At 43.0% G+C, this 13,110-nt stretch overlaps 1 protein-coding gene across 2 annotated transcripts in view; it reads right to left on the bottom strand.

Annotated features, from left to right (window-relative positions):
* MAPRE2 (microtubule associated protein RP/EB family member 2) overlaps positions 1–12,227 on the bottom strand; it is a 97,674-nt gene extending 85,447 nt beyond the window's left edge. Inside the window, exon 1 of one of the 2 annotated variants that reach the window (XM_085052801.1) lies at positions 12,164–12,227. Coding sequence is in view for 1 of the 2 variants with exons in the window: in XM_085052799.1 (XP_084908925.1) it covers positions 1,526–1,597 (72 nt within the window). In the remaining variant the exon portion in view is untranslated. Of the gene's footprint in view, positions 1–1,525; positions 1,662–12,163 lie in introns of those variants that run through there. The other variant, XM_085052799.1, reaches the window with a different exon arrangement.
* Positions 12,228–13,110: the final 883 nt, after the last annotated feature.

Below are 13,110 nucleotides of genomic sequence, written 5' to 3'. Positions count from 1 at the left end.
CTGTATATCAGTAAAAACATATGGTAGAGAGCAGAAATGACCACACTGCCCAAGTTAAGCATCCTACAAGTTTAACTTTGACAGCAGAAACTCTAAAGAAAAACCACAGCATTATCAAGGTGGAAAATGTGTCTGTTCAAATGTAAGACACATTTGTTTTCTTATGGCTACTAATCACACAAAGTCAAAATGCTCTGACAGCCTTTCCAGCTTCAGAGCATGTCCAGCATCAGGACATTTTGCCCAAGAGGCCATCAGTCAGCTTTTGCCAACACATTAATTCACAGTTTTGCTTACAGCTTGAAAAAGAGAACCCATCAAGAGCACCAGTTTTGTGGAAAACATTACTTTGGTTATTTCTGTAGCTTGTGGTAGTTATTCCAGAATATGCTCAGAACACTGGTCAACTAGTGTCCCTCAAATATTCCCATGTTTTGGATGCCATTAGAAACAAAAAAATCAGTGACTTCTACTCCATTTGTATTGAAGGCTTGTAAAAGAAAACTTATTAGTCTTCTCTGATCTAGTTATGTACAGATGAAGTAACTGGAGAAGGAAGTTAGCTTTTAAGACACTTGTATCTCATTGTTTATTCAGTTTTCCATGAAATCCATCCACACTTCCTTCCATTTTCCCAGAAGCCTGAAAGGAACTCCTAAAAAGTACTTTTAATATTCATCCCCCTCTCTCCAATTCCTCATAGTTCTGCTTTACCATCACACCAGCAGTGAGCTCAGAGTTAGGTAACCAGTATAATGAGATAGTTATTTTTTATACTGACTACTGCTCTTGCCACCTCCATTTTGCACCCCTTGCATTGTTGTGATCACTTTTTGATACACTGCATTTGACTTCAGTTGAAGACTATGAAAGATTTCACCCAGACATCTTGTAAACCGATACAGACCTGCCCTCAGAATTATTGTACCAACATGAACACCTGTGTTCAAGAGCAAACAAACTTTTACAGCACCTGATCTCATTGAGGGACATCCACAGTCACTCACGAGGCTGAACAGAGCAACTCATAAGCAATCCTGTGCATGTATATATAAGGAAACTGATACAGCAGAAACCAAAAATTATAGCAGGATTTTTGGGTGTATCAAAAAGTTATGACTAAGCCGTAGCAATTGTGCAATAAAGCATAGCATATCTTTTATTTGTATGCTTGAGAAGTTAATATTGGTATGACTGACAAACAGCAGCACAATTACAACAGCCACATTAACCTCAGTGCTGTGGGCAGGTGGTGCAAATTAGCCCTCAAAGTCATCAGTCTTGAAAGCATACCCACCCTATGACAAAGAACAACCTCTCCAGGTTTGGAGATGCTTTCATAAGGTTGTTTTTTCTCCATTTGAGTTAGTGATACAGAATTACAAAGCTATAGAGAGCAAAAGTCCAATTACACATGGCAGAGAACACAGAGACCTTTGAAATGACAGTAATACTCCATTCTCTGATAGAAAAATATTAAGTGTAAAAACTGAATTAAAGTAGGAAAACAGACTCCATGACTTACCTTACCTTGCTGATTCAAAGGTTCCTTTAGAGGAATGTCCCCAGCACGGGAACCTTTATGAAGCCTTGACATGGTAGGATTAGTAATTTTTTTAAAAGATAAAAACCAGTTAAATAAAACTGTCTCTTGTCATAGACTGGTAGAAAAGAGCTTCCCTTAGATAGCTTCCCTTTATAAACCTCACCATGGGTGTGGCTAAATGACTAGCTCCACCTTCCATCCTATTTAGAAACCCCACAAAAAAAACCCCCACTCAAACAACCTTCTCTGAAGCAATATAATAATTTTATCAACTTATAATGTGCTGGTTTAAGGTTGGTGGGGTTTTTTTAAGCAGATAACTAGTTGGCACTTTCACAAGCAGATGGGGAAAATGTAGACAAAAGTAAATTTGTCTCCCATACTTGCAGGTCCTGCAACTTGGTCTGCAAACATCTGGTGGGTGAACTTGCTCAGTTGTTTGCTTTTTAAAGGCAGTGTTGTAACAAACTGAGGGAAGTCTACCAGCTTTGAGTGTTTACTGGTATTAGAGATGCAGTAGATTGAAAAGCAGCATACCTACAAACTTGTAGCAATTTCCAGTTGCATCACCTTGAGAAAAGCCTCCACCACCAGTGAAAGCAATTGTTTTCATCACTTACAGAATGAAGATGATGCAACATCAAAGCCCTTTGTATGACTCATTAAATCACACACATGCTTTCACTACAGAGGGACCACCAATAAAAATTAGGTTCTGTTCTTTTGTCCTCTAAACACTCTATATTTTAAAATCCCTTAATTTTCTTTTCTGTCAAAGCTAACTCAAGAGGATGGGGCAATGGATTAGGATGTTGCCACTAAAGCAGTATTGTCTGCAGAGTTTTATATTGCCTTGGTGTGTAATACAAATGCATCTTGGTGGCTGCACTCTTGTGTCTCAATTTTTTGTACTATCCCAACCGCTAGTTTTTTGCATTCACGGATATAAGTATGAGGAACTATAAACACAGGGCTTAAGTTTGGGGTTTATTTTTCACTGAATAGTTGAGGTTATCCTGGCACTCCTGAAGGAGGCTGGGTGTGAAATTAGAGTTCTTGAGGTATTTGGCAGGAGCTCAACTATGCTTCTATCATCTGGGTTTGCTTTCAAGGGAGCGATTAGGAAATTATGTTCTTGTTAACAAGATCTGTGCAAGTAATGACTATTATACCCAACATTTCCTGTATTTAAGCTGAAGTGATTGCTCCATCTTGATACAAAGAGGAGAGGTATTTTCTTGAGACTTCATGACTTGGGCCAAACCTTAATTTTAAAGAGTATTACAAGAAGAAAGTTTATACCTTTTCACAGTACCAGGACATTTCTGTCTGAAAATGTTAACTGGTCTTTAAAAAACATATATCCATGTGGAAATTTACTTAATATTAGACACTCCCAGATGTCAGATGAAGGAAAAAGCCGTCTTTAGTGCAACAAGAAATGTTGTATAATAAACCACAAAATTGACTTTTCACTGCTTTTTTACCTCTGCAGGCATGATAAAGAATATTTGCCTTTAAAATCCAAATTTAAAGGACAGATACCCATGTCTCTTGCTGTAGCTAAAAGTCTGTAATCTCATGCTCTACCATACATGAATACAAAAATTCTGCAGCATTCTCCAAGGGTAATAAAACCATTTCACTCTTTAGAGAAAGTCTGATGTTTCTGGGGAAAAGATAACATCCTGGTGAGTTCACAAATTAAGCATAGCATGCAAGGGAAAAGAAAGCAGTTCCATTTAAATGCAGAGTTGGGAGAAACTGAGATAAGGTAATTTTCTTTCCTACCCCTGTAAGGTCCTCTAGCAGAGGTGCTCACCATGGGCCAGCTTCCTCTCTTTCCACTTCAGCAATGACTGACTTGACAGGTCACCTCTGACATTCTTGGTTATAATTTCTTTTGAATTGATGTTCCCAGACAGAATGGGAAAATCCAAAGGTATGGGTAAAAGGAGGAGGAATATCACAGGAGATGAGCAAGACCAGAAATCAGGATAGGAGTACTAGCATGTTGTGCTCAGTGCAGTTCACACTGCACAGATGCATCTCCTGGGCTGGGGCTTGGAACCATGCTCTGTTTACAAACACAGCACTGGGAAGATACCAGAATTGGTGCTCTAACTTCCAAAGGACTTGCTGTTTCAGCTGGTAGTACTTATATCCCAATACTGAAACATGAAAGAGTGAAATGGAGTATAGTCTCATTTGTAGCAGATACCAAATCAAATCAATAGATAAAATAGTCAGTGCCTGGGATTCATGCCTAATGAGCACCATGGAAGAGAAAAAAAGGAAGACTGCAGTCTTATTTTTTGAATATCACCTACAGCTCTTACAAAGACAATGGCACACCTGCACTGCCTGCCAGAGTGACTTTATTGCTATCCTAATGACAAAGGCAGCATTATGCAGCTGTAAGGGTAATAACAATTTTTGCCATTCTAACCAGAAGATATTGCTAAAACTTAGTTGACCAGATCATGTTTTATCAGCCAAAAGCAGGAGAGGTGAGTACTCACCTGCAAGAAAGGGGCTGGTATATTAGTCCTTTCTGAAGAGGCACTTCAGCAGTACCTGTAGTGATAATGTCACTTGCTGTTGCCAGCTGCTCCCATGCAAAGGCCAGACTTAAAAACACATTTGCTCTCCTGAGCAAGAGCAGTTACAAGAGCTCTAAATCTGCCTGTACTTTGCGAGGGTTCAATGTTTAACAGCACAAAATTAATCTGCCTGCCACCCCTTAAGGTTCAGGGGAAAACTTAGGACTGAGTTTTAGTCCTGATTTGTTTCACAGTCCCCTCCCTCTTCACTGTCTTCCAGGACCAAAAGTTCTTGGTTTGATAAAGCTGTGTGTTCACCCTCTGAATGCAGAGACTGCTGCTCATTCCTCTTGGGCAGGCACAGCATTTTCTGGTTCTGCTGCACAGCTAAGGCTAAGGCTAAGGCTAACCTCTGGTACTCCTTTCCTGCTGAACCCAGGGCCAGGCTGGGAAAAAAGAGTGTTATCAAGCAGCAACCAAGGCTCTGCTTGGTAAAAGCTGGGGTTCAGGTGCACAGCAGCCCCAGTGGGAAGTCTCTGTGGCACAATCAGTCTGTGTGTTCCTCTGTTACCCTTGGCTGGTAGTCCAAGACCACCCAGGGATGGGGGCTTGGAACTAGGTAACCTTTAATGGTGTTTTCTACCCCAAACCATTCTATGATCTCTTCTATGTTACTGCAAAAAAAGGGGGTTCCTTTCAGGCAAAGGCCAGAGGAAGTTAAAAAGCAAACTGACAGAATAGAATTATTGCCAATTTTGTGGTGAAGTCAGGATGCAGCTAAGGGGAAAGACACATCACAGATAAAGAATGTGAAAAATCTCGTAAGATCATCTTGTAAGATGAGAAAGAAAGGGGCACTCCAGAGGAGCAGCCAGAGAGCAGCAGTGCATGGATGCAGGGTTCTTTCCAGGCACAAAACTAACTACCCTGGAGTGGCTGGAAGCCCAGATCTTTAGTTTTCTTAACGAAGTTTTTTGTCATCATCTGGAATTACTTAATCTGCACTTCAAAGGTCTTCTAAGAGACAGCCTACCTAGAGCTGCTGTTCAAAACTTCAGCAAATGAGGTTTTCCTATGGCATTCCCCAGACTGGTTTCAGTTGCACCTTGCAAGCCCTTCTTCTACAGAAATGCATATTCCTAGAAAATTTCCTGGGGCTTGCTAGCGAGACATGAAGATGTTCACAACCAGTTGCCAATGCCTAGTCTTTTGTATCTCTGATTTTCCTTATTTTGAAAATATTTCTCATTATTATGATTGACACCAAAATTCATGAGGGAGTTAAAGGGTTAATGGAGTTGAAAGGAGAGGCACTGACTATAAAAAGTTACTGCAATTAATAATGTCTGAGAACTTGAGCTGCAAGAAAAAGATGCAAAAGCTAGCAGAAAAGAACTAAATTAACAGCTCTAAGGGTCAGTCTGTTTATGTTGCACACTTTTTTTTTTTGGTCAGGGGATTTAAATACCCAATTGTTTGGCAATTATTTAGCTTTATAGCTGACCTGCAGACTAACCTGTTGAAGTGGAACAGAGCTGCGTGAGTGGGATGTCCTACCCTGACTAACAACTCCAGGGAAACCCCAAAGCACACAATTCTGGGGAGCATCAAATGCCAAGGAAACTATTTGCTCTGTTGGTGCAGTCTGGTAGCTGGAATTTAAGCAGTGGTAAGTGATAAGACAGGAGCTCTCTGCTGCCTCTGTGATTAGCTTAATTACAAACAGAAGTCCCCTGTTCTCCTTGTGCATGGGTCTATTAATACTAACTATGTGCTCATGCCATCTGCCAATGAGCCATTTCCAACTTTACAAAACACAGCAGACAATACTTGCAGGTGCTTGGAAATGTGTTTATTTGGCCATTAAATCCACAAGACTTAAACACTGCCAAACAATATTTGCATGTGCAGGTACTCCTGCAAGACAGTGTCTTCTGAACTGATATCAGACATAAAAACTCCAGACTCTGATGGAAATCAAGAGAGGTATTCATCTATTGCTTCCATTTTGCTTCTTAGTTTGTGGTTTTGTGTTTGGCTTTCAAACATTCTTGGATTCAGAACTGTGAGAGATGCCACATTCCCAGCAGAGACAAGTCATGAGATCCAAAGTTAGTTTCAAGTGCCATATTGTAAGGAAGCTTCAAGAATGAGTGTTTCTACTTAGTCTGAATACAGTAAAGCCAAACAAAGTACATTGTTTTCCTTTGATAAAACTTGACATGCTTTGCTTGCAGTGTCATTCAAACTCTTTGTAGAGATTGTTATTAGTCTATATTCAACCCAGTATTAATTGAGGCATTAAATGGTTACCAGATCACAGCCTATTTTAATAAAATTCTTCTGTAAGGAACAGCCTGAGAAGATATCCAGCCATTTCACATTAAATGTTGTACAAACTAACCATGCAGAGAGATGAGAGACAGATTTCCCCTGTGGACTTTAATGATTCTATCAAGATTTACTAGATTAAAACAACTTAGGTATCTGAAGCTTATAGCTGATAGACCTGTATCATTACATCCTTCTTACCTGTCAAATTCATGCAGGATTTGTATTTTCTGTAAACTTGATATTTTTATGTGTTTTGGTATTGATAATTAGACCAATCTGAAAGTTTTTCATGCATGTGTATGGTAGATGATCCATTGTTAGGACCCTGCTAATTCTATCATTTAAGGAAAAGAGTAAACATAAGTAAATGGTGTACTCAATTATCTGCAATTGCCCTGCTGAGGAAATACTACTGGCTTTTTCCCAGAAAGGGGAAAAGTAACATGGTGAGCTATTCTCAGAAAAGACCAGGTTAAATATTAAGCTCCTGTAAAGAGAACCATTCCTAAATATTAAATAGACAATTTTGAAATCTGTGGACTTTAAAGGCTCAGGTGAATGAAGCTGATTGCCTGCAAAACTCTTCAGCACAAGACACAAGAGTTTCTGGGACTGAGGAGGCATTCAACCAGCATCACTGAGGCTCTCCCCACAAACTTAGTTGTATTTTCATCTTCTCTACCACACCACGTCCTCCTCTTCACTACCATTGTGTATCTTTTCAGACTACTGTGAAGAACTGTCCCCTCTTTAGGGCAGCAGTTGGTGATCAGATTCGAGCATACTTGCCCCTCCTGAAGCCATTCTCTTGCTGTAGGGGCTCTGTTAGCAGGATTGCTTTCCTCCAGTCCTTTTAAAACACTTTATGTTCATGCCCTTAATATAAATAGCACAGGGCAGCCCTGCTGCTGGCTGCTGACACTGGGCACTGCTCCCAGAACAGGTCTGTGCCTTAATCCTGCCTGTCCTGCGACTGCGCTCTGGGGCTGTGCTCCAGCTCATCAGGGACAAACACAGCCTGAAACTCTTCTGAGATGCAATTAGATAATAATATGATAAATGCTTTCCCTGACAGCTTTCCTAGAACATTCTTGTTTTCAGGATCCTTTCCCTGCAGTTCAGGTTTTGCATTCTCCTCTCCCTGCTGAACCCTGCTGCCAGCACCCCTTCCTGTCATCTGACTTTCCCAAAGGTAGAAGACAAGTCACTGCTTTTTCCTTACAGTCAGTGAAAACAGCTAAACCCCAGTTTCTCTTGCTGCCCTGAGAGCACACATTGCTATGCCAGAGCCCAGTCTTCAAGTTCACTGCTCCTACACATAGGCACAGTGGAGGCTGACTGCAGGGACGATCTGCAGGATCCACATGGCAAAAACCATAAGGGGAATTGCCCAAATCCCCTCACCTTTCCATCAGTGACAAATCAAGTCCCACTGAAGCTTCAAGGATTTCACATTGGCAGTTGTAGCTTTGCTCAGAGGAGCGAGGCCAAAACACTGACTTTGTGTATACACACACATGTATCTGCACCTGCAGTAAAATAAATTATATACATAAAGGTGCTGAAAGGCTCAGGATCTCACTTAAACTTCACCCAACACCACCACATGTGCCATCATGCCAGAGTTGTTTTTTTGGGCCCCCAGTGACTCAGAGCAATGGCAACAGGCTCCCACTGGGGCTCTCTGCATCAGCTGCAGTTCTCCCTCCCATGCTTCCTGCCAACATCTGCCCAGCCCAACTCTGTCTGACACAACCACTTGCAGTTTTTAACATGATATAGTATCACTCTCCAGAGCTGCCTGAGGGAAAAATGCATTCCACTCACCTAATTGCATTAGTCTAATGTTTCTCCCTCTTTTGGAATTAAGCTATTAAAAAAAAAACCTTGACTGTATTAAAGTTTTAATGTAGTAAGGCTTAAGGGAAGAAGGATCAGAATAAATGCTATTCTAAGGTAAATTTGAATTATATGTTTCAGCCAAAGTTTTAGTAATTCTGAAAGCCCCCAAATTTGTTTTTCAATTATTAAATGTCCCCGTTTGGGTAGGATGGAGTTCTTTTTCTTCCTAGTAGCTGGTACTGTGCTCTGTTTTTGGATTTAGTATGAGAATAATGTTGATAACACACTGATGTTTTGGCTATTTCTAAGCAGTGCTTACCCCAAGCCAAGGACTTTTCAGCATCTCTTGCTCTGCAAGTGAGGAACCACACAAGAATCCAGAGGGGAGCACAGTGAGGACAGCATATTTAATACTAATAGTATGTTAGTATTACTATATTTTGTTTCAAACCTTAAATTGTGCTTAACCAATAAGACTTACTTTTTCTTTCCAATCCACTGCGGGGGCGGGGAGTGAGCTGCTGCATGGTACTTAATTGCCTGCTGAGGTTAAACCACAACAAAAAATTATTGTGGTTATCCCTTTAGGAGCGTGGGTGTGGTGGAGGGGATACAATTTGTTTTTTAAGTCCTCCAAATATTTCATTGGCATTTGGAGGAATATTCAAAAATAATACAGAAAAATTCCAGAGAGCCAGAAGAGACAAAGATAAAGAGTTGAGAACACTTGGACTTGTAAGAACTGAAAGAAACCTGATTTGAGAGTTGTAACTTCAGAGAGAGGTCTTAGATTTAGAATATCAGACTAAAACTAATAGAGGCCATGACAAAAAAAAAAACAAAAACCAAAAAAAACCCCAAAAAACCATAAGACTGAAATAATTATCCCAGCTAGAGATTACCAGACAGCAGCATCAATGCATAGGTTATTTCCAATGTACTTTAGACAGATTTTATGTCCTTCCAAGCGAGTGATGCCTGCTGTCCTTGCATACAGGAAGCTTCTCCTGCCTGAGGAACAAGAGTGATGGCACAAGAGACCCTTTTGCTTCCCAGGAGAAGAGACAAGCTACAGGAAGACTAAACCTTCAAGAATCACAGAATCACCACATTACAGAATGGGTAAGGTTGGAAAATCACCACACTGGCCCATGTGGTCCAACCTCTGTGCTCAAGCAGGATCATCCTAGAGCAAATGGCACAGGATTGCATCCAGACACTTCCTGAGTATCAGTGAGGGAGAGTCCACAACCTCTCTGGGCAACCTGTTCCAGGTCACTGCACAGTAAATAAGTTCTTTCTCATGTTCAAGTGGAACTTCCTGTGCATCAGTTTCTGCCCATTGACTCTTTTTCTATTGCCTGGAGACACCCAAAAGAGCCTGGTCGATCCTCTTGTCACCCTCCCTTCAGATACTGATAGACATTGATGAGATCCCTTCTCAGTCATCTCTTCTCAAGGCTGAACAGGCCCAGCTTCCTCAGCCTTTCCTCATAACAGAGATGCTCCAGCCCCTTAATCACCTTCATAGCCCTCTGCTGGACCAATTCCAGGAGCTCCAGGTATCTGCTAAGTGGCCAAATGCTGAACGTTTTGAATAAGAAGAAGACACCCCCAAATGACAAAAGCTGACCACCAGGCATTCTGATACAGCCTGACAGGACAATTGACCAAGTTATACAATCCTCTCATGACACACCCCACAAAGTGAGGTCATAGAAAAATATCCATATTTTCCTGTCTTTGAAATCTCTCCATAAGGTGTAGGTATCTCATACACACCAAGCCTGCAAGATATTGACTGCCCCATCTGCTGCTGTCCCAGACTCATTCCCTCTCTCAATAAGCTGATCCTTTTCTCCTTAGGAAGTTGAAGTAGCTCACAGACTCTCTAAGCTAAGTTTGAGGCAGACTGAAGGAAACCACACTCACCCTCAGGAAAAGTAAAATTCATCAATTGCTAATAATTTCTGAAGCCCTTGACTGAATCTAAATAGATTATATAGCATCTCAGTCAGCTTTCCCTGCTAGGGACAGTATGAAACTTCATTATTGAAGTAGCAGAACCATAAATCTTGAGTGTTTTTGGAAAGTTTCCTGTAACTCAAACTTTCACCCACAGGATAAGGCAATAGGTGAGCTAACCCTCCTGTCCTCCACTTTGGGGATGATTTTCACTGCAAGGGCTTTGATAACAAGAAGCCATTCAGTCTCAGCAGTGGTTGCTGACAATCCCTGTGTGAGACAAAGGCAGTTTGTGCTCTTTGTGTCTTCTCACTCATTGGGTTAAGGCCCACCCTACACACCCAGTTGTGTGGGTAAAGACAGAAACAAGGATTAAAGCAGGAGTCACTGTACCTCAGAGAAAAGACAGAGTGAGTGTGTGCACGCTAAGGATTTGGAGAGCATTCAGCTTGTGACCTGGGCATCCTGACATGACAGTGTGTACAGTTGCTCATACAGCTGGTGAATAATAAATACCTCAACATGCCCTTGAGATGGTATTTCTGAAATACTTAGCTCTTCACTGAAGCAGTCAGAATCCTGACTAGATTCACCCTGAAATAGTGTTCCTGTAGAAGTTTTTACATGGCTCATTTGACTTTTAAAAGAGATTGTCTTTTGAAAAGCAAGTGCAACTTACCAAAATAACCTTTGAGCTGCACGAGGCTTTGTTTGAAATACTATTCTGCTATTTCAATTCTCAAATGTCATCTCACACTCAGACTCAGTGTTTATCTCCTCTTAAAACAGCAAAATTGTCACAGTATTTCTTGTAAAAACTTTTCACCTTCTTTACAGCTTTAATTTTCTTGCTAAGTTAAGTTATGAGCTATGAGTTATTAGCTTCAATTCATTTGCTACACAGTTTGGGGCCACAAATAAAAAGCAACTATCCCTTTGGGAAGCAAGTGCAAAAAGGACTATAACTCACCACAGAAAGCATCAGAGGGTTTTTTGTTTGAATTATCAGAAGAAGCTGTTTAAAATGAAGAACTGGTGGTAATTTGGGGCAGGGGGGTGCTTGTTGTTTTGGGATTTTTAAACACAACCTCACATGTGCCACTACTGAATGGGAAGCTTGTAGCTTCGGGTAATGTTTCTATCAGCCCATAGTGCTGTATCCTTTCTCGCAGGAGCTGTCACCCTTGGTCAGTGGATGCAGCATGCTGAATCATCAGGCTTTTAAGTGCATTCCCTGGAATGGGATTTATTTGTCACAAAGCTTCTGTACCACGCAGCACACCGAAGGAAAGCTCCTTTCTCAAGCCTCTGTTACCAGAAGCTGTTTTGGATGCTCACAGCTCAGCAGGGACACGCAAACTGCTTATATATTGAAGGATTTTAAATTCATAAACACAGCACACCACAGAGCCAGCCAACAACTCTTCTGCTTCCCAACTACTCACAGCAACAAAACAAACACACAAACACGCTTCTCGGTCCTTCAGCCCGCTAAATACTAATTACTCTCCAGTGATGCAACTCAGCATAACACTCCTGGGGTTTTCCTGGCTTCACTGCCCCAGGATAGCGGACTGTTCGAGTCAGGGGATTGTTTTAGCGCCGTCACAGCGCTGAAATTTCACTTCCTTTTTTTTTTTTTTTTTTTTTTCTTAAAAGCAGGGAGTAGTAACCTCTTGTCTCCTGTCCCGAGGTACTTTCGGCCCCACAGGCAGCAGCTGAACCAGACAGCTCCGGCCACCACCGCCCTCCGCCCCGCGCCGCCCGGCTGAAGGCATCGCTCCCGTCCCGTCCCGTCCCGTTCCCCGCGGGGCTCGGCGCTCGCCCGGGGCGCACAAAGCCATCCCCGCCAGAGCCCCTACCCCGGGCTCCTCCCGCGGCGAGCTCCCGGCCGCTCCCGGTGCCAGCGTGGCACAGCCCGGCTCTGCCTCACCTGCTCCGCTCCCCGCCGGCAGCAGCCTCCTGTTTTCCTTTCTCCCGCCCGCCCGCTGACAGCCCGGCTTTGTCCCCCGCCCCGCTCCGCCCCGCCCCGCGCGGGAGGTGCCACGGGAGCGCTCCGGGCACGGCTGGAGCCCCGGGACTGTGCCCTTCCTTCCCTGCCCCGCCGGGAGCATCCCGCCCGGGCGGCTTCCACCCGCCGGGGATACACGGAACCAACCCGCGCCTGGATGCACTTATTATTACTATTATTATTAATTACGATTTTGGTTTTATTTGCTTATTTCCAGATTATAACTTTCTCCTCTCCCTCTCCTCCGCAAGGCTGAGCTGCGGGTCCCGGTGGTTCCCAGGACAGCCCAGCCCGAAACCGTGTAGCCCCCGCGGCTCCTTTCCCGCCGCCCATCGTGGAGAGCCCGTCGGACGGTGCCGGGGCTGGGAATTATTTCCAGCATCGCCCCTTTTGGCCGTCTGAATTCCCACGGCTCGGCTCCGCAGCCCGGTCAGGCCCGCCTGAGGGGCAAAGAGCCGGCTCTGCAGGAGGAGATGCTGATTTCCACAGACTCTCCGAAATCACCCCCTGCAGCAAAACCGTCCCACCTGCTCTCGAAAACAGAGCTAGCCAGGGAAGCTGTCAGGTCTATCTTTAGTTCTTTGCTCCACAGATGGACTGTTAGTCATGTCCTGCCCACATGGAGTCTAGTGGTTTATGCTGTTAAGCTCTGTGTCGTGTAGCCTTAAATGCTGAGGGGAGGTGATCCCTGTGTAGGATGGTTTTTCCTATTTTTGTAATGGTAACTATCAATTAGGGCTCAGAGAAAAAGAGAAATGGTGCAAAGCCTTCCAGCCCTTATAATGACACCTGATATTCCCCCTGGGAGTTATGCTAGGGCACATCATTTACACAAAGACAAAATTTAAAATGGGGGGAGAAAGCATCTC

The sequence above is a fragment of the Lichenostomus cassidix genome, chromosome 2, assembly GCF_008360975.1.
Source record: "Lichenostomus cassidix isolate B80296 chromosome 2, HeHo_3.0, whole genome shotgun sequence".
Taxonomy (NCBI): domain Eukaryota; kingdom Metazoa; phylum Chordata; class Aves; order Passeriformes; family Meliphagidae; genus Lichenostomus; species Lichenostomus cassidix.
The sequence above is the reverse complement of the archived record's forward strand: the minus strand, read 5'-3'. Positions and strand labels throughout refer to the sequence as shown.